The 25,106-nt window shown below is 31.6% G+C and overlaps 1 protein-coding gene across 2 annotated transcripts in view; it reads left to right on the forward strand.

The window, feature by feature from the left end:
• LOC132749785 (acetyl-coenzyme A synthetase, cytoplasmic-like) overlaps positions 1–19,761 on the forward strand; it is a 31,209-nt gene extending 11,448 nt beyond the window's left edge. Inside the window, exons 4-15 of one of the 2 annotated variants that reach the window (XM_060739683.1) lie at positions 4,175–4,247; positions 7,652–7,727; positions 7,990–8,223; positions 8,997–9,189; positions 10,120–10,253; positions 10,749–10,881; positions 11,834–11,890; positions 12,167–12,247; positions 12,403–12,511; positions 12,951–13,150; positions 13,574–13,619; positions 17,108–19,761. In XM_060739683.1, coding sequence (XP_060595666.1) covers positions 4,175–4,247; positions 7,652–7,727; positions 7,990–8,223; positions 8,997–9,189; positions 10,120–10,253; positions 10,749–10,881; positions 11,834–11,890; positions 12,167–12,247; positions 12,403–12,511; positions 12,951–13,150; positions 13,574–13,619; positions 17,108–17,307 — 1,536 coding nt within the window. In that variant the 3' untranslated portion in view covers positions 17,308–19,761. Of the gene's footprint in view, positions 1–4,174; positions 4,248–5,034; positions 5,108–7,651; positions 7,728–7,989; positions 8,224–8,996; positions 9,190–10,119; positions 10,254–10,748; positions 10,882–11,833; positions 11,891–12,166; positions 12,248–12,402; positions 12,512–12,950; positions 13,151–13,573; positions 13,620–17,107 lie in introns of both variants that reach the window. The other variant, XM_060739682.1, reaches the window with a different exon arrangement.
• The last annotated feature ends 5,345 nt before the right edge of the window (positions 19,762–25,106 follow it).

Below are 25,106 nucleotides of genomic sequence, written 5' to 3' on the forward strand. Positions count from 1 at the left end.
AAGTTAGTCATCCTGTTTTCCACCGTTTTGCCAGTAAAGCAGTTCTTCTCACAGGCTGGACTGAGCCAAGATCTTTCACAGCTTCTACCCGACAATCTGGTGATCTACAGATACAAAATAAAAAAAACAAAACATTACTATAAATTGACTTCATCTAAAAATCAATGAGAACAAAATATGAAATAGATACTAAGTATTTTTAACAATGAAAAATATTGTTTATTTTAATAGGGTTTGCATATGAATAGACACTTCAGCCCTTTACAATCAGATATGAAAATATTAACATTGCAGTAACAGTGGCTTTAGATCAATCATTAGTGAAATTATTCTTTTAATTGTCATCCGATTTAATATTCAAACTGTAATTATTTGAGTCAACTTACCTAAAGTTTAAGGTTTGTCAACATCACGGACGATCTTTCACTTCTCTGTTCGCTACTAACACCTGTTGACCACACATGTAATTATCAGTGCTCCAAGTCGTAAATTGTTCCAGTTAACAAATTACCACTCTCATCTTCACATGTTCCCAAAGTGTCACACAATTGATGACATAATTGATTATACGGTACCGATAAACAAACTAATAGCGCGTTACCTTTCACATTTGGGCCGCTTATGTAATTGACGCGGCCGCTTATGACATTTAAGTGTACTAGTTGTCGGATGCTTTTATCTTACGTTGGCGCCAGTAAAATTCGCCAATTAAAGATTTTATGCGCCAGAATTAATATTTTGTCGCATTTGGCGCCATTGGCGAGCGACAGCGGGAACCCTGCTTTTAACTATAAAATTTACTATATTTAGCTTGATATTATAAATGTATTTTCATGCATTCGGTAAGAATTGTATGTTTGTTTTATATGCTGATTTTTACACAATTTTGGTAATATCCCTGCAGTTGATCACTCTGTACTCTGTACGTCTACTATCTGCAATCATATGTAATGCAGAAATTTGATCTTATAGTATTAAATTACAAATTCTGTGCTATTCCTGTATAGTTAAACAGGCTGCTATTTAAATGAAATTTACCACCTGTTATCATTCTGTTTATTTTTAGCTCACCTGAGCATATGCTCAGGGTGAGCTATTAGGATCACTCTTCGTTCGTCGTACGTCGTCCGTCGTACGTTGTCCGTTCACACTTTTCAAAAGACATCTCCTCTGAAACCATAAGGCAGATCATAATGAAACTTCACAGGGATGTTCCTTGTGTGAAGCCTTAACAAAGTTGTTCAAAGAATTCCATTCCATGCAAAACTCTGGTTGCCATGGCAACCAAAAGAAAAAACTTTAAACATCTTCTTCTAGAAAACCCAAAGAGCTAGAGCTTAGATAATCTTATCTCTCAAACAGAACACAACAGGTCTCAATCTCTGGCAAATTATCAAGTGCTAAAGAAATATCATCTGGAGTCCCTCAGGGTTCTATACTTGGCCCCGCTCTATTCATTCTATATATAAATGACTTGCCTTTAAACCTTCCAAATACATCTACTGACATGTTTGCAGATGATACAACTGTCACCTCATTTGGATTGTCTATTGACTCAGTCTACAGATCGCTACAAAATAGCATTGACATCATCTACGACTGGTGTGCAAGAAACTCTATGCTACCAAATCCTCAAAAAACAAAAGCAATGATAATCTCCCCATCAAATATCATTTACAACACCATCAAATCAAGCAATGATTACATTTTGAAAATGCAGGAAAATGACATTGAATTTACTAACTCTGAAAAATTGCTGGGAATTCATGTGGATCATAGATTATCATGGAACTGTCAAATTGAACAGCTGATTAAAAAATGCAACTCATTACTGTATCTTCTCCTCCGTATCAAACAGTACCTTAACAAACAAATGAGAATAGTTTTCTATAATGCATACATATTACCACACCTTGATTACTGCTGCACTATTTGGGGAAATTGTAATGATGAATTACTGAACAGCATATACAAATTTCAAAAGAGAGCCGCCCGTATCATACTTGACAAAGACATTGATACCCCTTCAGAAATATTGTTTCATGAATTGAATTGGTTAAAAATACATGACCGCATCCATTATAAAAAAGCAATTCTTGTTTACAAATCCATTAACAATCTATTGCCACATTATATGTCTGATTTATTTTCACATACAAATCACACACCTCTGAGATCAAACACTCAACAGACACTACATATACCAAAACCTAGATTAGAATTTTGCAGAAAAGCTCTTGCTTACTCTGGGCCTAAAATCTGGAACAAAATACCATTACATATCAGGCAATCAAACAGTCTTCCATTATTCAAAAAGTCATATTTAACATGGTGGTTCTCTGGTGGAAAAATCTGCTTAGATGCTATACATGTATAAATATTTGTTTTTATATTGGTTGAATATTTTTGTTAATATGTATGTAAATTTTCAATTTTGTTACCATTCAATTCAATGTTGAATTTTTCTTTTTTTAAACTATGTCAGTGTTGATGTATAATAATGAAATCTACTTGTGATATTATTCAATCTTTTATTGATGTATTATATTTTGTAAATTGTTTTGTATATTGTTGAGGCCCACAGGGAAGACTGGGCTTGCCCAACTGTGTTGCCTCATTAAATAAAGTCGTTACTTACTTACTTACTTACTAGATATTTGGCATGAAACATCTTCTAGTGAGTGTCTACCAAGTTTGTTCAAATAAAAGCCCTGGGGTCAAAATTGGCCCCGCCCCAGGGGGTCATTGATTTTCCCTATATCCTGGTTGTACTATCTACCGGGAGTGTAAGCCTTATTAGGCCCACCATCATGTAATACAGAAAAAATCTAGGATAAAATAGTTATTTTCTGTAGGAGGTACCATTTTTTGACAAAAGTAACAATCATCCAAAAGAAATTTTAACTATACATCAAAAAGATAGTTCTGTTAATAACCTCATATGAGTGGCAGCCATCTTTGTTTTTAAGTACTTAATACCAGGAATGACATTTAAGCAATCAATAAAAAGTTAAGAACATATGTAAATGGTCCATTACTGTTAATGATACTAAAGTTCTATTCAATATTTATCAATTACCACACAGTAAAAGAGTAACAATTTGATAAGCATTGCACACACATTCAAAATATCATGTTGGGTCCAAATCGTTATCAATATTACTGGTTTTTATACTAAAAACACATTTATGTGAATAGGGTTATTAAAACTTTGAATTTTCTTCAAAAAATGCTATATTGTGTATGAAATTAATGTGAAAAACACTTGCATACAAAAGTATTTTTTTATATAAGTATTGTTTGTAATATCTGGACATTCCCGGTACAAAGTACCTCCCGGTATAAAGTACCCTGAGGATATGCATATAATAAAAACTTAAAAAAATTTCTTTTAAAGAACCCAAAGAGCTAGAGCTAAGATATTTAGCATGAAACATCTTCTAATGGGTGTCTACCAAGTTTGTTCAAATAAAAGCCCTGGGGTCAAAATAAGCCCCGCCCCAGGGGGTCATTGATTTTCCCTATGTGCATATAGTAAAAACTTAAAAAAATCTTCTTTTAAAGAACCCAAAGAGCTAGAGCTAAGATATTAAGCATGAAACATCTTCTAATGAGTGTCTACCAAGATTGTTCAAATAAAAGCCTTTGGGTCAAAATTGGTCCCGCCCCAGGGTGTCATTGTATTTAACTATATGTGTATAGTAAAAACTTAAAAAAATGTTCTTTTAAGAAACCCAATGAGCTAGAGCTTAGATGTTCAGCATGAAACATCTTATGGGTGTCTACCAAGTTTGTTCAAATAAAAGCCTTTGGATTAAAATTGGCCCTGCCAGGAGGTGGGGGGTGGGAAGGTCATTGTTTTTCATTATAATTTTATGTGTGTAGTAAAAACTTAACATCATGAAACATCTTCTAATGGGTGTCTTCCAAGTTTGTTCAAATAAAAGCCCTGGGGTTTAAACTGGCCCCGCTCCAGGGGCCTATATACATGTGAGCGACCTCAGGGCCATCATGGCCCTCTTGTATTGAGGATTAAAGTTGTTAAGCTATTTTGAACCATGCTTGTTTATAAAAAAAGTTTTGCTGCACATGACTATCTTTGATGAATGAAACAGCACTTGCATATTGTTAAAAGTTTGTAAAAGTACTGAATGAGGTATTTACATGTTTTCAGTTTGGAGGATTTTCTGTAGAATCATTATCTGAAAGGTTAATTGGTGCTCAATGCAGTGTTCTTGTAACTGCAGGTAGACACAAAGTGTTCAGTACATCTCAGCTTCAAAATTTTTGTTCTACCAACTGTCCCCATTTGTATATTTAAAAAAGAGATTTAGTCAACATGTATACTCATGGATGAGAGCAAACACTTTCAGTATAAGTCAACTAAATAACTTGTGATAATGTAGTATAATCATGATGAAATTATTGATTGGTTGTAAGACAAACATTTTTCTAAAATTTAAAAAATCATACAATTCAAGATCAGCTGCTCAAGATGTAAAATTAAGGAGACCAGAATTTTTGTGCTTTTTGGAAGTGTGTTTTAAAACAATTTATATGGACATTTTGGAAGACTGAGTTTGAAGCTTTGATATGTCTATTATTTATGGTTGATCTTTTATATGAAAAATAATGAACAAGAGAGAAAATTTTGTAACATTTTTATTTTCTTGTGATGTATTTGACATGTACTTGCCCCCTAAAGTTGATTGCATTATGCTCCAGATTTCCGGTAAAATGTTAAGTTATAAGTGTATCAATGTCATTTACTTTCAGTTTCTCTCTTGTTCTATTGAAAGATGAATATTGTGTTGATTATCTGTTTATTTACAGTTTGCAGTAGAGCGGAATGATAATTGTATATTCAATAATAGTTAACATACATGTATCCAAGTTGTAGCCATCGTGAATGAATTTGTCTTTTATAGGTTAATAGTCTTTTTCTTTTTTAAATTGAACTATTTAATTAAATGTTATAAAAGGAGTAGACTTGGATATGTATAGGTTGAATGTACAATGTTGTTTTTATTTTAGTTTGGGGGATTTTCAGCAGAATCATTAGCAGACCGTATTTTAGATGCTAAATGTTCAGTAGTTATTACATCAGGTATTACTCTTTTTTTTTTGGATTCTTTTTTATGCCCCTAGGCATCCAGTTATTGAACTGTCTGTTTGTACAATATTAACCTATTCCAGCAAATAAGATTATCCTATGATCTACCTCTACCAATGACTGCATACTTTAGTATAAATATTTACTAATACAGGGTAATGATCTTGACAAGTTACAGAACTGAGGGTTTCATTTTCCCCCTAGTTTATTCCTTATAAAATAGTTATTGTTAACCTTACTGTGGCAAGTAAGATAAAGTTTTTATTTGTACCAATACCTTCATATTGCATAAACTTTTACTAACCAAGGTCTAACCTATGTAAGTTTAATTGTCGCAGTATCTATTTTAATTCATCCAGTTATTTCTTTTTGAGCGAATAGGGAGAGTTATTGAACTCACCCAGGTGTCCTTGTCTCCTTTATTTTGCATGTTTGATACATTTAAAGTTTAATAAATGCCATCAGCTTTATACTGTATATATTTACCTTAACTATGTACATACTATGGCCATAACATAAGCAGGCATCCATTTTTCCAAGGAACCCCTTTATAGTTGAAGCATTTTGAAAAATCATGTCAGGGGCATATGTTTTACCAAACATATCTTTTGATTTTTTTTAATTTATTAAATTAAGTTTGCATGACTTGCACTTAAATATATCCATTATCATCACAAAATCCTTTGAATAAGGGCTCTGCAGACCCTTTAAATTGCATGGTTTATAAATGTAGATTAAAATGTAAGTCATAAAATGGTTGTAGTAAAGTAAAAGTTTCCCTGTGCATAATACAGTTCATTTGATGAACTTTGTATTCTATTCTATACTATAGTATTATACTATGGCATATACTGCGAATTCACTTATATTCGTGGGCATGAAATTTCGTGGTTTTATCAAAACGGGCATTTTCGTGGGTTCATAAATTCGTGGATTTTCATTTTCTTGTAAAAAAATAAATAACCTAGAGAAAAAATAATCTCACTATATCGCCGCGTATTTTTACTAACCGCATGTACATATCTTGACGTTTCACACAGTGCTTGTCAGTAATCTAAACCTTGCCTCTGGGCATAACAACTGCCGATAATTGACTGCAATTAACACATTTTTGTGACATGATATGCAGCTCTAGTCTACTGTACACACTGCCCCTGTGATTCGCCGATGTAAACATTGCATAATTTATACGATCCCTGACACGTTTTAACAAGCGAGTTTAAAAAGTTTACACCATGAATTTGTCTTACCATATTTGACAGTTACTACACGCAACATCACATCGACTGTGTAAATTTACATGCATATATATTCATTAATATGAGTAAATAACACGGGGTTGTGCGGATTTAGTCATCGGCAGCGTGTTTAAAAATGGTCGCACAAATACAGATTAAAATTCATTTAAACTGGATCTTTTAAAGACGACAATTCATCCGTTTTAGCGATTGTTTTTTTTAATGTTTTGTGAACTTCACTTACGACATTACTATCAAAGATTATTTAATTCTATAAGCAATTAATAAGAGCAAACTGACAATTTTCATTAGCGCTATTATTACACTGGTTTCCCGTATTCACTCGATTATGTAAAGTATTCTGGGTAACACGATCGAGTAGCCTACAACAATCGAGCAGTCTCGTGATGTGTATATACGATCGACATTTGTAACAGCAAATTAAGGACACATAATCGTCTTTTCTTTCCAAGTTTCTTAAATATTGCAAACCTTAACTATTTATAGATTTACTCTTTCACTTACTTGATTGTCTGTTTACCATCATAACACTATAATCGGTCGGAAAAAGCGTTGATGCATGTAAAGAATAGAGACATGTTTAGAAGTAATTCTAGGGATAAAGTTTCGTTGGATCTTAAATTCGTGGATTGACCTACCCACGAAAACCACAAAAATTCGTGCCCCACGAATAATAATGATTTTACAGTATGCTACTTATTGTTCAGTTTAGTTAAAACTATGAAATACAACAGAAAGTTAAGAAGTACATTCAGATTGGCAAAATGAGATACTTGTTAAATTATATTCACATTGCTGTAAATTTTAAATATATTATCATTAGGAATATTACAGTCAGTCACATGAATATTACTTGTACCAAAAGTGTAATGCAACTGTATATCGGTATTAACTATTCAAATTTTCTTTGTGACTAGATTCATTTTCATTTAATTTATAAAAAGATAGTAAGTCAGTTCCTGAAATGGTTTTTAATATTACCTTGCTTAGAGCCTCAGACAGCAAAATTTGGTAGGTGAAGTTGATACTTTATTTGAAAACATGATCAGTGTGCTTGTTTTTTCATGTTAAAGGTTTTTTGTCTGTTTATGAAAATACATATTCTGTTTATGAAGATACATATGTATTATTGTTAATTGATTATATGGATATTTCACAGTTTGTAATATACTTTTGAATGTTCATAACTTTAAATAAAAATGATAATATTTTAACTGAATTATTTTAATGAAGTATATTGTGAGATGAAAGTTAAAACTTTAACATATCATCATTACAGATGGAGTGTGGAGAGGAACTAAGTTACTGAATTTAAAAGATATTGTTGACAATGCAGTCTTAAAATGTGAAGCTGCGTAAGTTTGATATATTTATGTAAAGAATGAAGTTAAAAAGTCTTGGACATAAACCTTATTTTTACTTGAACAATTTATTATTTTTCAATGTATACATACAAATAATACAAGAATACAGTATATAAATTACAATAAGAATTGAGTAGAAAAGGTCTTAAGCTTATATGAAACCTTTTCCTGAGACTGCTTTAGTTATACCAGATGTTATTTAGTTTATTTTATGAATTTTCAGTATAATTTTACATATGTTTTTGTTTAACAGAGGCCACACAGTGGAGCATGTGATTGTTTGCCGTCATCTGTTACCTAGCGATGAAGTAGTGGTAGGTGAAGGTGAAGAGGAGCCTCGACCAGCAGTGAGACCTTGTCGTCAACTTCGTATTAAATGGCATGCCCCTCGTGATAAATGGTGGCATGAACTAGTAGAGGGAGCTTCTGCAGAATGTCCACCTGTATGGCTGGATGCTGAAGACCCACTCTTTATGTTGTATACAAGGTATCAAATAAAATTACCTGTGTTGTTATGTAACAGTATTTATATTTTAAGGGGTAAAATGTTGTAAATTTTTTTTATATATACATTCGTAATCACCTTTTCCTTATCTTATTAATGACTAAAGAAAAATAAGCCATAAAGGACACTGCCAATGGCCAGTATATGACCTATATAGATTTTGAAGTCAGTACTTAATAGGCCGTACTAAGGTCATGACTAGGGGCATCCTTGGCCAAGTGGTTAATGTTGTGGATTTCAAACCACTTGCCCATCACCGCTGTGGGTTTGAATCCTGACAAGGACTTTGAATTCTTCCAATTTGAGGATGCTATCCAGCTATCTTTCGGAACTTTGGTGGTTCTACTCAGGTGCCTGTTCTTGATTAAAATAATGCACAGAGGGCAACTGAGGTCTTTCTTCATCAGTAAAGCTCAAAAGTTGTTATATGACATATACTGTGTTGGTGTTGTAAAACCCAACCAAGAAAAAAGTAGGCAACAGTAAATAGGTACTACCTTTGCATGTGTCAGTGTTGGCCTGGCACTATAGTGCTGACACTTAAAAAAAAGATGTTGGATAGTTAACTTAAATCTAGTGGTGTTTCTCAATTTGTATATACTTGCTGATGCATAAATGTTTACAGTTTAAGTCAGTTGACTATTGAATTGATCATCAAAACTGATGCAAGTGTGTTTCTCTTTATAATATTTTACATTTCACATTCAACCTTCAACCTTATTCTAATTAACTAAATACAGAAAGTTGTTTTACAGTGGTTCTACAGGTAAACCAAAAGGAGTATTACATACACAGGCAGGTTATATGTTGTACTCTTCAACAACATTCAAATATGACTTTGACTATCATCCTGATGATATATTCTGGTGTACAGCTGATGTTGGTTGGATCACTGGTCACACATACGTCACATATGGTCCACTTCTAAATGCTGCTACCTCCGTTATGGTAAGTTATTGTAGAAATATTAACATGTAACCTGAACAATTTCTTAAATGGACATTGGTGCATGTATTAAATTTTTTTGAACTTTTTGTTATTGAGGTAAAAATGTATAGAACCAGGTTGAATTGCATGGTTGTGCAGATTGGCCGTTGAAAGGCTAATAACTATTGGTTCTCACAAGTTTAGGACCAAATTGGTTATTTTCTTGTTGATGTTACTTTTAATATTTCTTGTTTAACAAAATTCTTTTGAATTTTTTTAATGAAACTAAGTTGATATTTATATAACTGGATGTGTTAAAATGTAATTGTTTAAGCTGGATAAATTAACATTAGGTTTAATAAGGATGTTTTTCAGTATTTTGATAGTCAAAAGACTAATGTAAATAATATAAATAAAATATGAATAATAAAATACTACTTTAATACATTGATTGAAAATGATTCTCGAAATATAATGGTGTTTTAAATTTTTGATAAAATTTACAGTGAAAATATCAAAATATGACTGAAAGTAGTCAGATTATATTTGGACCCATATGAATTGCGTACATCATAAAATAATTGAAATTTTAGCAGAAACACTGCATGATATGTAAAATGTACATGATAACAAATAGCCTGTAAATGTATGCATACTATCTTCAGAAATGAAAAATAATTGAGAAATTTAACATGTAATTTTCAACATAACATAGTGATAATATGATGTGATAATGTTTTGAAAAAGATCTTAAGATATTACATGGCAGAAATCAGTAAAAATTAAATTTAAAACATTAACAAGTATGAAATAAATTGAAAAATTGTTTGTTTTGCAAATAAGGTCTGACTGATAATTTAATATGGTGTTTGAAAATATATTCGAATCTAAAACAGAGAAACAAATGTCCTATTGTGATAGAAATGACAGCGTTCTTTAAATATGTTTCAGTTTGAAGGCGTACCAACATATCCTGACCCGGGCAGATTTTGGCGTATTGTTGAGAAGTACAAGGTGTCCAAGTTTTACACAGCACCTACAGCTATAAGATCATTGATGGGATTTGGTGATGAACATGTTGTCAAGTAATTACAATTCTTTAATTGTGTTAATTGATTTGTACAAACATTGACAAGTTGTTGTTAAATTAAAAAAAATAGCCCCTAACTTGATTTTGATAGGAAGACATAGCATTGTCTAACAAATACAATATAACTTGCTATTTATATACAGCCATTATTCATCTTTTTTAAATGTTAAACATTTTTGACTATGTAGATTTTAAGTTTTAAGAACGTCTTAACTAACACAAGATCTTAGTTTTATTTAATAGGGTACTCGAGATAAAGTACATCTTATGTTGATAGCATCCCTTGATATATAAAAGGTGATAAAAAAATATCCCTTCAAACTGAAACGGATACCTGTTAAGTTTGACGTAAGAAATGCCAGTTAAAATTTTGTAGCACCTTTGAAAATTTGAAATTTTATTAAATTCTTACAATTTAAGTTTACGGCTATAAAGTTTTAAGGGTAGATTTTCAAGGCTGAGAAATAATTCATTTTAATTGATATTTTAGATATAATAGAGATTCTCTAAAAGTGATAGCAACTGTAGGAGAACCTATTAATCCAGAAGCTTGGTTGTGGTATTACAATGTGGTCGGCAACAAGAAATGCACTGTTGTGGACACATTTTGGCAAACTGAAACTGTAGGTGTATTTTAAATATCTAAATTTATGTTTAATGTAATTTGTTTTCATAAGCTAGAAAATTACAGAATTATTTATAATGTATTGTTTGATGAGGAAAACTTTATAGTCATTGTGATATGTGGTTTGCCACACTGTAAATTTAAGATACAGAATGTTGTTTTTTTGCAGTCATATACACCATAATCATAGGTAGTCAGGGAATGCATTTGGGTTGACAGCCTCACATTGTTAATTTGTTTTGTTTTTTGTGTTTATTTTCATTACAGTATATTAGCACTTAATTCAAACAAATAATCTGATTGAGTGTAATGTATGTTCTAGCTAATAGATGAACGAATGTACTGGAAATCCTCAACTGTCACTTAATTCAAAATTAATATTGATCAGCAAACTGTAGATACTGCAAGCCATGTATCTTTTCCAGATGTTACATCATTCTGATCTTTTGTAAATATTTAATAGGAGAAAATGTTTCATTTTCATTGTCTTGTTTTCAAAAAGCTCTTACTTGAAAACTGTTACAATTGATCTTTTAATTCATTTATGTTGTAAGTTGATGTTAATATAAATGTGAGCAAGCTGTTCTTTGTACCTCATGGTAAAGACAATTCAGTATGAATGAAAACTTCATTTAAGAGGAACATTCTAATCTTAAGCTTTTAAAGAATTAAAAGAAAAAATAGGCTGTCCTTCTTGCCCAGGCATCAATCTTAGCATTATAATTTGTTAAAGATTTTGCATGCAGATTTGAGTTTCATTAACTGCTGATGGTATTCACTAGAAGCTTATGATATATACATTTATTTGGTGTGTTAATGTACTGTAAATTAATTTCTAGATTACTAATTCTTGAATGGATTATTTGTAATTAATTGTAATCTGAGTAAAAATGCTCTCTCGTTGATGATTAAGTCAATGTGTTATTATATAATTACATATATTATTATAGGGAGGACATGTTATATCACCTCTACCTGGAGCCACACCCACAAAACCAGGATCTGCTGTGAGTAAACTATATGATGTGTGTTGTTTTCTAAAGGAATCAATTGACTCCATGTAATCTTCTTCAAAATAAAGAGTCTGTTTCAGGAAGAAAATGAGTATTAATTATATTAAAAGTTATGTTTACAATAAAAACCATATCTAATTTATATAATGTCATATTTATAACATTGTTATTTTTGAATAGCAATGCATAGATAGTGCAAAGTTTTTTTTGTTCATTATCAACTGTCTAATTTTATGATAACTATATGTTTATAAGCATATATGATTTCAGACATTCCCATTCTTTGGTGTTGTACCTGTAATACTAAATGAGGACGGTACAGAAGTGCAGGGAGATGGAGAGGGATATATTGTAAGTTCACTGTCATTTTTTACCTTGATTAATATTAAATGTAACTTAAATGAAACCTATTTTTTATCTTTTGTTTTTTATATGAAATTTTACATGCAAGTACCAATATTTTAATAGCACATCCTGATTAAATGTTATATATTTTATATGTGTAGGTGTTTAAACAACCATGGCCAGGTATAATGAGAACAGTTTATGGAAATCAACAAAGATTTGAGACCACCTACTTCAAGAAATTTCCAGGCTACTATACAACTGGAGATGGTGAGATCTTATTTTATGTTAATGTCCAATGAATTATATTAAATCTTATTATTTATGTTTGCTTTATAAAGCAGAATTGATGCTTCTGAAATATTGGCAAGTTCGATATATGACCTATTGAATTTTTTTATTTTATGTTATATATTTTTCCATCATGTTTTATAAATGTAAAGATTGGTATCTCAACTTTTGTGAATCAGAAAATGTTGTGGTTTTTTTTGGTCATTTTGACATGCAGTTATCTTTTGATCTTCCTTTCTAAAAGCTATAGATTGTTTACAATGATATTTGATTAATGGTATATAAGTAAAGTTCCAAAAAGTTTTCATAAAATGAGTATGCTTAAACTGGAATGTTTTTGATAACAATATATGACCATGCTATCTGTCACTTATGCTCTTAGTTTGATAATATAATACATTCGTGTATTAACATATAGGTGGACGACGTGACAAAGATGGTTATATATGGGTGACAGGTCGTATAGATGATATGGTAAATGTATCAGCTCATTTACTTAGTACAGCAGAGATAGAATCAGCTTTAGTTGAACATAAAGCAGTAACAGAGGCTGCTGTTGTCTCGCATCCTCATAGAATTAAAGGAGAATGTACATACTGCTTTGTTACACTTAAACAGGTACACACACATATATAATCATTTATCTGCTTAAATCAATTTAATCTATATTGCACACATGGCTCAAGAAATGTAAGAAATGTAACATTACCAACCTAATTGTGCTGCTAAATGTCTCAATGTTAGATTGTCCATTTTGAAGGCGGTGTATCACATTTTTATGTAGTGAAGAAATTATATGTTAAAGAAATCAGGTTAAAGGTTAATGCTTGAAATAAAATATTCATGCAGCAAGATAAGATTTGAACCAAAAGTCAGATCACTGTAAGAATGATATAATAATGGTATCAGTGAAAATGAATGTTTAGTTGTTCAAATGATAAGGTAGCATTTTAAAATTTGGAAATATGGTCATTATTAGATTATTTTGTTGGAAAGTACCGTTTTTATAATTAATATAGATTATACTTGCTATTATTACAGGGTTTTACATTCACTGCAGACCTCTTACATGAACTACGAGCTCAAGGTGAGAGTTTTACTTATATTCTCTGTTACTAATGTATGACATGAAAAAGACTTTTAATGTTTGAAACATATAAACATATGCATCTAAAGGTTCTTACATCAGGTAAGTGTTTTGAATAAAATAAAATCATGTAAGTTTCTATTGATAAAATCTGTTTCATTTATTTTGTCAGATATTTGGCAAGTTCTTATGATATTATAATTTAATTGTGAATATAAGTCTAGAAAGGTGTAGTTTTTATGCCCCCACAATGTGGGAGCATATAGCGTTGCACTTGTCCGTCCGTCCGTCAGTCCGTATGTCCCGAAATCTTGTGAACGCAACTCCTCTTAAACCGGATGGCAGATTTTGCTTAAACTTACAGGGATGAACAACCTTAATGTGTAGATGGTAGTAAAGGAAGAAATTTTCGCTGCGACCAAATTAAAAGAATTATGGCCCTTTGTTGATTTTTTCACTATATACTATGTAGAAATTTTGTGAACGCAACTCCTCTTAAATCGGATGGCAGATTTTTCTTAAACTTACAGGGATGAACAACCTTAATGTGTAGATGGTAGTAAAGGAAGGAATTTTTGCTGCGACCAAATTTAACATAATTATGGCCCTTTGTTGATTTTTTCACTATATACTATGTAGAAATTTTGTGAAAGCAACTTATCTTAAACCGGATAGCAGATTTTGCTTAAACTTACAGGGATGAACAACCTTAATGTGTAGATGGTAGCAAAGGAAGGAATTTTTGCTGCGACCAAATTTAACAGAATTATGGCCCTTTGTTGATTTTTATGCCCCCACAGAGTGGGAGCATATAGCGTTGCACTTGTCTGTCCGTCTGTCCGTTCGTTCGTACGTCTGTCCGTACGTCCCGAAATCTTGTGAACGCAATTCCTCTTAAACCAGATGGCAGATTTTGCTTAAACTTCCAGGGATGAACAACCTTAATGTGTAGATGGTAGTAAAGGAAGGAATTTTTGCTGCGACCAAATTTAACAGAATTATGGCCCTTTGTTGATTTTTTCACTATATACTATGTAGAAATTTTGTGAACGCAACTCCTCTTAAACCGGATGGCAGATTTTGCTTAAACTTCCAGGGATGAACAACCTTAATTTGTAGATGGTAGTAAAGGAAGGAATTTTAACTGCGACCAAATTTAACAGAATTATGGCCCTTTGTTGATTTTTTCAATATATACTATGTAGAAATTTTGTGAACGCAACTCCTCTTAAACCGGATGGCAGATTTTGCTTAAACTTTCAGGGATAAACAACCTTAATGTGTAGATGGTAGTAAAGGAAGGAATTTTTGCTGCGACCAAATTTAACAGAATTATGGCCCTTTGTTGATTTTTAGCTCGACTTTTCTATGAAAAGGGGAGCTATCCTACTCGCCCCGGCGTCGGCGTCGGCGTCACACCTTGGTTAAGTTTTTCGTACCACCCCACTTTATTTCAGAAGTATTACAAGTATGGCTTTGAAACTTACCATACTTGTTCACCATCATAACCTCCATCTACAGACAAGAGTACATAACTCTGTCAAGGTTTTTGACAGAATTATGGCCCTTTTTTGACTTAGAAAGTGTATTGAGCTTGGTTAAGTTTTTTGTACCACCTCACTTTATTTCAAAACCATTGGAGGTATTGCTTTGAAACTGACCATACTTGTTTACCATCACGACCTTCATCAACAGACAAGAGGACATAACTCTGTCAAGGTTTTTGACAGAATTATGCCCCTTTTTGACTTAGAAAATACATTGAATATGGGTAAAATCCACTTATTGCCTTAACCCTTTGAGATATTGCTTTGAAACTTTTAATGCTATTTCACATCATTACCCCCATCTGTACGCAAGAGAAGGTAACTCTGTCAAGGATTTGTTTTAAAAATTAAGGCCTTTTATCGACTTAGAATCTTGGTTAAGTTTTTAGTACCAGTCCACTTTTTGACTGAACTGTTTGAGATATTAATTTGAAAGTTGGAATACTTGTTTACAATCATGATTCCCAAACATGTCCAGGAGAAGGTAATTCTGTCAAAGATTTTATTTGAATTATGGCCCTTAACTGTCAATGTTTTGTATTATAGGCAAGCAGTGTTCAAGGGTATCACACAATTCAGTAAAATAATTCTTCACTAAATATCTTAATGCTCATGGCCATTGTTCACTTTAAAAATACAGAGATTCTTGTATAGCCTTTTACTGCAAAAACTTTTTTTATTGGCAAGCAATAAAAAAGTCGAGCGCGCTGTCTTACGGACAGCTCTTGTTTCACTATATACTATGTTGAAATTTTGTGAACGCAACTCCTCTTAAACCTGATGGCAGATTTTGCTTAAACTGCCAGGATCGATGAACAACCTTAATGTGTAGATGGTAGTAAAGGAAGGAATTTTTGCTGCAACCAAATTTGACAGAATTATGGCCCTTTGTTGATTTTTTCACTATATACTCTGTAGAAATTTTGTGAACGCAACTCCTCTTAAACCGGATGGCAGATTTTGCTTAAACTTCCATGATGCCCTTTGTTGATTTTTAGTTTTCAACTTGTGGCACATGTAGTCCAAAAAATATTTGACCTAGAGTCATAAGATTGACAGAACAGTGGCGTGTGGGGGCATCCGTGTCCTATGGACACATTTCTAGTTTCACTATATACTATGTAGAAATTTTGTGAACGCAACTCCTCTTAAACCGGATGGCAGATTTTGCTTAAACTTCCAGGGATGAACAACCTTAATATGTAGATGGCAGTAAAGGAAGGAATTTTCGCTGCGACCAAATTTAACAGAATTATGGCCCTTTGTTGATTTTTTCACTATATACTATGTAGAAATTTTGTGAATGCAACTCCTCTTAAACCGGATGGCAGATTTTGCTTAAACTTCCAGGGATGAACAACTTTAATGTGTAGATGGCAGTAAAGGAAGGAATTTTTGCTGCAACCAAATTTAACAGAATTATGGCCCTTTGTTGATTTTTTCATTATATACTTTGTAGAAATTTTGTGAACGCAACTCCTCTTAAACCGGATGGCAGATTTTGCTTAAACTTCCAGGGATTAACAACCTTAATGTGTAGATGGTAGTAAAGGAAGGAATTTTTGCTGCGACCAAATTTAACAGAATTATGGCCCTTTGTTGATTTTTAGTTTTCAACTTGTGGCACATGTAGTCCAAAAAATATTTGACCTAGAGTCATAAGATTGACAGAACAGTGGCGTGTGGGGGCATCAGTGTCCTATGGACACATTTCTAGTTTTTTATCAGAATGCCTAAAAAATAAAATAACAAAAGAAAACCCAAAAAGCTTGTAACAAATGATGTTTCCATACATTCTTTGGGGCTTTGTATAATGTTTTGCTGTTAATGAAGTATGATAAGATAAATTCTTTAAAAAAAGTCTGAAATAGTTTTGCGACCTAGTCATGTTGTTCTTCTTATCTCAAAATAAAACCTATAAGAATTCTAATTTATTTACAGTGAGAACAAAAATAGGACCATTTGCTTCACCGGACTTCATTCAGGAGGCACCAGGACTTCCTAAAACACGATCAGGAAAGATTATGAGACGTGTATTACGTAAGATAGCTGTAGGAGACAAGGATATAGGTGATGTGTCAACAATGGCTGATGAGACTGTGGTAGACAAACTTTTCCAACTAAGACCTGCCGATGCCTAATTTGAACTCTTTATTTGTAGTTAAACATCAGGTTTTAACATTTGTGGGTAAACTAGCATAATACCAAACAAAGCTAAACAGTTATTTTATGCATAATAAAAGTTGATAATTTCTTGGTATTTTGGGATTGAATATTAGCTTAAATAGCAGCATTGAGAATAAAAATTATGCAATTTGCACATTATGTATTTTAGTAGTGCACAATATTATATGGAGGAAAGATTCATTGTTGTAACCTGTAAACAATCTACTGTGTTAGTGTTCTATTATGTACATTCATTCTGAAATATATATTTCTGTTTCCATGACAATTGAAGTGGACCAGTATTTTTAAGAGTGAAATGTGATTCAATATATTTGGAATTAGAAAGCAGTCAAAATTTAATATTCACTTGACAATTTTTATCATACTTACATAATTACAACTGAGTTGTTTATTCATTTTCTAAATGTTCATCATAATTTTTCCTTTCCTGAACTTGATTATTTTATTTTAAAGATGACATAAAATTTGGCCAGTTTGGTTTTATTTTCTTTTGATATTGACTGCAAAATATGTAATAAACAGAAATGTAAATATATCAACCTGAAACTAACTGACTGTTGAAGATGGCATATTAAATAATAATTGATGATCAAAGAAGATTTAAGATATATATTATTCAATTGAAATTTCTTATACATTATTATTATTCAAATTGATTGATTTATTTTTGTACAGTTTTCATGTAAAATTTGTATTTGTCGGACTCTTAACCGACTATAAATAAAACCAGACAGCTTACATTTTACTACCTATTTATGAAAGTTTACATGTTGTTTTACTCAATGAATGTGCAATTAGTTTCACATTGTTTTAAGTACAGAGGTGGCATCTGTAAATATATGTTTATGATATATAAATTTAGTATGAAATACTTAATTCTGTTATTCTTAGGAAAATCATCTTTCTATTATTTATAAGCAAAATCATCTATTTTTCCATGAATTTCATGTTGATAGTCATATTAGTTGCCATATCAAGTAGTTTTCAATGCACGCGTTCCCATTTAATGTAGAATTAAAAAATAAAATGCGCTAAAATGTAAGATTTCCATCAAACAAAACAACCAGTTTAATTGAGACTTGTATATAAAACATTGTCCTGTAAATATATATCATCATCGGATACCCACGGTTAATTAACATGTATGCAAAAAATCCTGCGGCTGAGTGTTAATGGTGCGGCCGTGGGTATTCAAGGAAGATAGATATGTACAATACAATTTTTGCAAACGAAAGTATTTTGTAAGTTTTAAATCAGGATTTTTTCCAGTCCCAGTTGATTGTATGAATACAATTTAACATTAAGTACTCTTTTTGTTAATTCAGAACTTTTTTGGTCCTGTAGATCTGGCGTTCCTATGCAGATTATTATATATAAAAATGAAATGTATACTGTTAATAGTATAATACAAAACATATAATTAAATAGAGTAGATCATGTATGTAAGTGTAGTAAACCTAACAAAAAAAGTCCCCAAACTATAATCATGTTATAATATCATATATAGCTGTAGCAAGATGCAATAACAATCCATACTAATATAAATATGTAGATAATTGTTGTTCATTTTTGTAGATTGTATTGATTAGTAAAGTAGTTCTTGATCCATATTCATAAACATTTGAAGTGTTTTTAATATTTAAACTTCGGTATCTTTTTATCTTTACTTAAAAGCAGTAAATACTATACAAATTTTATAACTGGCTGAATAGTATGTCTTATTTATGTCAAAGATGATGTAAAGATTAAATAGAGAACAAGAAGTAGATATGATTTCAATATGTAAATCAATATGGGTCTGAATAAACTGAGGGTTGAAAAGTTCCCATGTCTAGATGGAAACTGCTTCAATTTGGTGTTTATATTTACTATGCAATCTACAAAGAATGCTTGGATATATAATGATCAAGTTGTTTCGATGTCATGAAGTAGTTATTGTTAAGTATATTATATACATTATTATTGTCCTTTAATTTGAATGAATACCACCAAGTATTGCACAATTTATAGATAATGAATCAATTTCTTGATAAAACCAAATTTATTGAATGTGTGTTAGCATGTCTGTAGGTTGAAAAGAAGAGCAATATACTATTGACAAATTATACAGCGTTTACTATTACAACAGTGTAAGACCGTCTCCAAGACGTTTAATTGCTACTTTTTCAGAAATATGAAATTAAAAATATTGATTGTATTTGGATATATTTATAAACCATGTATAAATATGCTAAGGGAAGGCAATGAAACTTTATAGAAATGTACAGATTTGATTCCCCTTTATTTCATATTGATTAGAGCAATGTGTTTTACTTGATGGTGGTTCGTACAAATTCATATGTTAGGGAAATAAGAAGTTCTGCATACATATAGATATAAGAACAATAAAAATTGAGAAAAAAATGTCATTTTGTGAATTTTGTTACTGTTTACTGTCCATTAGTTAATGTGGAAGTTAGCCATAATTATCATTTGGAAGTTTTATTTAGGCCTGTTACTATATCACTGGAAAATTACAATGTAACTGTATTGAAATATTTATTAACACATATGTAAAAAAGAGTGGTAAATTACTGTTTTTTGTAATATTTCAATATTGTACTTCGGTGTAAAGTAAAAATTGCCATATCATAACTATCACAAAGCATAGTAGGGCTATCTAAATCAACCCAGGTGTTGGTTGAACACTTTGGTTAAGCCACATTGTGTCTCAGAAGCAAATAATATTTTAAAAAGGGCAAATATGAGTTTTATAACGTTTAAATAATAGCTTAAGAGCGTGTTAGATGCTTATCACCGGAAGAAAGTATGGATGAATGTGAAATAGATTGTCATAGAAACAAAGTAGTAATGTCACTTCCATACAAAATTCTAAATCACTTTAAATGTACCAAGTCCAAAAGCTTCTAATTCTAAATCACTTTATATGTACCAAGTGCCAAATAGCAACAGAAGCAAAAATAGTAACGATAAGAGACCAATGAGTATATTTCTGGAAACTGTAACAGGACACCAAAAATAAACTGCTTTTGAACACTAAAAATAAAACAAGTTTTTGGGTATAATAGATATTTCAAGTTTTAAGGTATTCTTTTAAAAATTAATGCATGTTTTTGGGATCATAATGTGAGCTTATATGTGTAACTGTGATTCTGCATTTTGAAGGACTAGTGTGAGGGTGGGGGCTTTTATTTGTAATTTATTTTTTAACAAATTCAACTAACAAAGATTTTGAATGAATAATGACGTTTTGTGAACTGTGTGCAAAATTTTGTGTGCAATATCAGTCTTCAAAACTTCTCAATGTATTGAAAGTCGATACATGTCTTTGCACTACTATCCTAGGTCAATAACTGTGACATGAAAGTTAACAGATTTTATATTGTAATATACTGGTGTACCTACTTTTTCTTCAAACCTAATTCACCGAGAAACACTCACGATTGCAACTTGAGTACTCGTATCATTACTTAAGGAAAACGTTTTAAGTAATATAGTAAGTGAAGATCAACTACAAAGGATATATGAGAAAAAAAATAACAACAACATAATACTTAACTAAATTGCGCATTTCATTTGGTTTAATGAGTTTGCTACTGTGCAGTACTTCAAGTAGTTTTAAGTGCATTCGATTCATTATCTACTTGAATACTGTATGACCATTTTCGCAACTGTAAGGAAACAATATTCTATTTATTCATATCAATTTTAAGTAGTCGTCATATACATGTGTATGAAAATTTGACATGTATATAATAAGTTCGTAGTTTTTATTAATCTACACGTATTGAAATTACTTAAAGATATACTACGCTCATCTTTGAACAATATACTTTTATTGCGGTTCTAGGGAGTTTTATTGAATATAATAGAATGCACATACTATATGGAAGCTGCCGTCCAGTTTTGAATTGACACTTTCTTTTACAGCACAAGCCAACAACAAAGAAAAAAAATAAACAAAAATGAGCCGTTCATTAAAAACGGAATACATAGAGGATATTTGTTTGTGTGTAAGATGAATTATATTTCATCGAGTGGGCTTTAAAAACAATATTCTCACGAGTGGCGTGTCCACGAGTGAGAATACTGTTTGTAAAGTTCACGAGATGAAATAAAATTACATCTTAAACAACAAACAAACAAATTTTCTTTTTATTTTATGCTTAAAAACAAGTTAAAACGAAATTTCCTCAATATTAACGTTATTATTAAAATCTGTTTTCTCCATTGAGAGCCTTAAAAAAAGTCGAATTTCTCATTAGATACAAGAAATCTTGGGCTGAAAAATAAGTTCGACAATCGATGTTAAATGGCGGTGATATTATTCATTTTATTAAAAAAATATGAATGATCGCTAGTTTTAATAATAAAAACAAACAATTCTAGTAGGAGAAAAAGTCCAACCATCCATCCATATTTCTGTTACTGCGAATTTATATTAGACCTGGCTTTGTTAAATTAAAGCGGCCGCCATTTTTAGTGTATTTCACGGGAGGAAAATAATTGTGTTTGATTTAGAGGGATATCATTTGGATTTGTTAGTCATACACCTTTTTAAAAGAAAGAAAACTTATTCGAGGATTGTAACAGACAATAAATAAGTGTTGACAGACGTGTAAACATTCAAACACCGGTTAGGAAAAGCCTTACGAACGCTGGGTTGTTTACTTATTCTACGGGCTGATGACTGTTGACATTACTTTTCAAGTTTTTATAAAGCATACGGCAGTTATTGCTCGTAGGATACTTAAATTTGCCCAAATGTCATCAAGAGTAGTTTTGCAAGTGGAAGGAATGTGGTTTTTTTTTCAGACTGTACCACATGGGGAAATCTTAAAAAAGTAGTTTCTTCATTGAAAAGTGTGAAATTATATTTTGATAATTTTCACTGTGAAATTATCTAATATAATTTTCACGGATAAATCAGTAATCCACTGAAAAGCATAAAATAAAACAGCATTATATGCATCTCATGAAATGAAACAATCAAAATGATAAAAATCAACAGGTAATGACTATGTCAATATACATGTGTATTGTTAGCTCGACTTTTTTTGCTTTGCCGACCGCATACTTGTACCTGGATCATAACTTTCTTAGTTCTTGGTTATTGTCTTCATACTCGGCCATAACCACCCTTGGGACAGGACTTTTCAGTAGACCACACTAACCTTGACATTCATCCATAAACGACCTTGAACTTTAAGGTCAAATGTCCAAATATTGCTTGTTCTTGCTATTATTGGCTGTATCTTTGTTATTTTTGAATGGATTGTCTTCATACTTGAACATAATAATCTTGATGGATAGCCCTTTAAAATAACCAGACAGCATTGACCTTCACTCATAAATGACCTTGACTTTGAGGGTCAAATTATTGAAATTTTCATTTTTTTTTTTGGCTGTAACTGGCAGTAACTGTTCTTTTCAAACCAATCTCATTAAAATCACATCCTAACTGTCGCTTCACTATCCTACGCTCGTAGCGAAGAATAATGGAGCGAAAACGAGGATCTGATTTTAATGAGATTGTCTTCAAACTTGAACATAATAAACTTGAAGGATAACCCTTTAAAATAACCAGACAGACCTTGACCTTCTATTATAAATGACATTGACTTTGATGGTCAAATTATTGAAATTTTCATTTTTTTAGTTGTAACTGGCTGTAACTTTGCTATTATTGAATGGATTGACTTCATATTATATCAGAACATTCTTAAGGACAAGACCTTCTTGTTTACCAAACTCAAATTGACCTTGGCTCTTTTATGACCTTGATCTTAAATTATTCAATTTGCACTGATTAGTGCCGGAAAATAGTCACATATAAATTTTAAAGAAACACAGTCCATGAGTTACTGATCTGCGATCAGAAAATACAAAACTGCAAGATCCGTGTGAAGGAGAAATAGATTTGGGGACACTCGGACGTTCATGCAAAACATGAGAAAATTAACTTAAACCAGATTGTTGTATATTGTTATATCTAATTTTTTTAATACAGAGAGCTATTCGCAAAATGAACAACAGCTGGCGTTATGAATGAGAAAAATGTAAAAAGACGAGTATCCAAAATATATTGATTTGAATTGAGTCTGACACAACTTTTGTGTCTACTTCTTCGTTACTTTAAATGATTAAAACTCTCTGTTTGGTCACTTGAAACAACGAGGACAAACTCTGTAAGTGGATATTCCATAATTTATATTGTTAACTTTTTTAAATCTTAGTGTAGATATGCTTTTTTAAAAAGAAAATCAAGGTAGAAGTGTTTTTTGTTACATTCTATTAGACCATTAAAACTATCAATTGTTATGTTATTACTGAAATCACTGATTTGTCAATCTCTTTAAACTTTAAATTCTGTTTAATTGAAGTATTTTGTAAAAGAAATTTAATTTTTAACAGATTATATTTAAATCAAATTGAGAAAATCAGAAAAGGAGAGCAGTCTTAGTTACTTTAGAAGATCTAGTCAAGATAAATATTGAATTTAAGTCCTGACCAAAAGAAGCGATCAGATGGAAACGAATTTAGGAACTTTTGTTCGAATGTATTTGCATGTCTGTCTTAAACGAATTCTTACACGAATGAGGTTAACTATTTATTTTTCATGATGATACATGACATGCAACCGCAAAGCTAGGAGGTGACCCATATTCTAAGTGGTAAACTATGACAGCTGTAATTGGCAATTTGCTAGCCAAATGTTTTATAACCATAATGTCTTTCTGTCCGGTGCCTGGTTGAAAGAAAATCAGGCGTTCATCTTATTACAATTGAAAGGTGATTGACTTTTTTTCCTTTTCAAGCAAGAATGTCATATCAATGGATGTTTATGTAAATATCACACAATTTAGAGAAATGTTTTTGATTTACATGCACTGAATTTCTAGAGGTAAATTTTCCCGGTTATTTATCTCAAAGGTGATAGATAAAGCTTAAAAATGTTTAAACGGCACGGTTTTGAAGTTGGAATGTGGCATAAATTTCACGCAAACATAAGATGAATAGCATACTTTGCCCTTCTATACATTTGCGAACTTTATAGTCAATAAAACATTTGTCTTATATTTGTATACACAAAGTGTTTCATCATCTTCTATCGCCTTTACGCCACAGTCGCATATATTAGAATCATTGATATTTATTCAGGTCAGATTGGTTATTTAAATCTTAAGAATCATAATGAAGATCTAATGGAGTGTTAAAGGAACACAATTTTGATTTTCTTGAAATAGTTTGGCTCATATGGAGGCATGCAGCTTTAAGCTATATTCGCAGTTTGTTCGCAATTTCCATAGTATCATAAGCGTTTTAATGACCCTTTAATTTAGCGCTCGTAGCCTGTACAGCGTATGAATGTTAAAGATTCTAATTGAGATAGGGTTTGTTTTAATCAATGTCTGAAGTGCAAATTGTAATATTCTTTTCTCTCTTTTTATGAAAAAAATTAGTTCAGCTTGTATAATGCAAAGAATCAACGTTTTTATATTAATTAAAAGTTTTTCCACTAAACTCAATATGGAAAGTAATATATTTGTAATCCAGGGATCACTGGTTCGAGGCGAAATTTGCACGTGGCAGTTGGTCCAGGAATCGAGTCCAAATGTCTGATTCAGAAATCGTATAGGATAAGGTGTCGGACATTTTGGTAATTACTGGTTACATGAAGTCATTTAGAGAGTCTTATTAGAAAGTCTTACATTTCTCACTGCCTTCATCGCCGTCGTTCTTCGCATGCGCA

This window comes from Ruditapes philippinarum, unplaced genomic scaffold (genome assembly GCF_026571515.1).
Source record: "Ruditapes philippinarum isolate M1 unplaced genomic scaffold, ASM2657151v2 ctg5697_1_1_1_1, whole genome shotgun sequence".
Classification (NCBI taxonomy): Eukaryota; Metazoa; Mollusca; class Bivalvia; order Venerida; family Veneridae; genus Ruditapes; species Ruditapes philippinarum.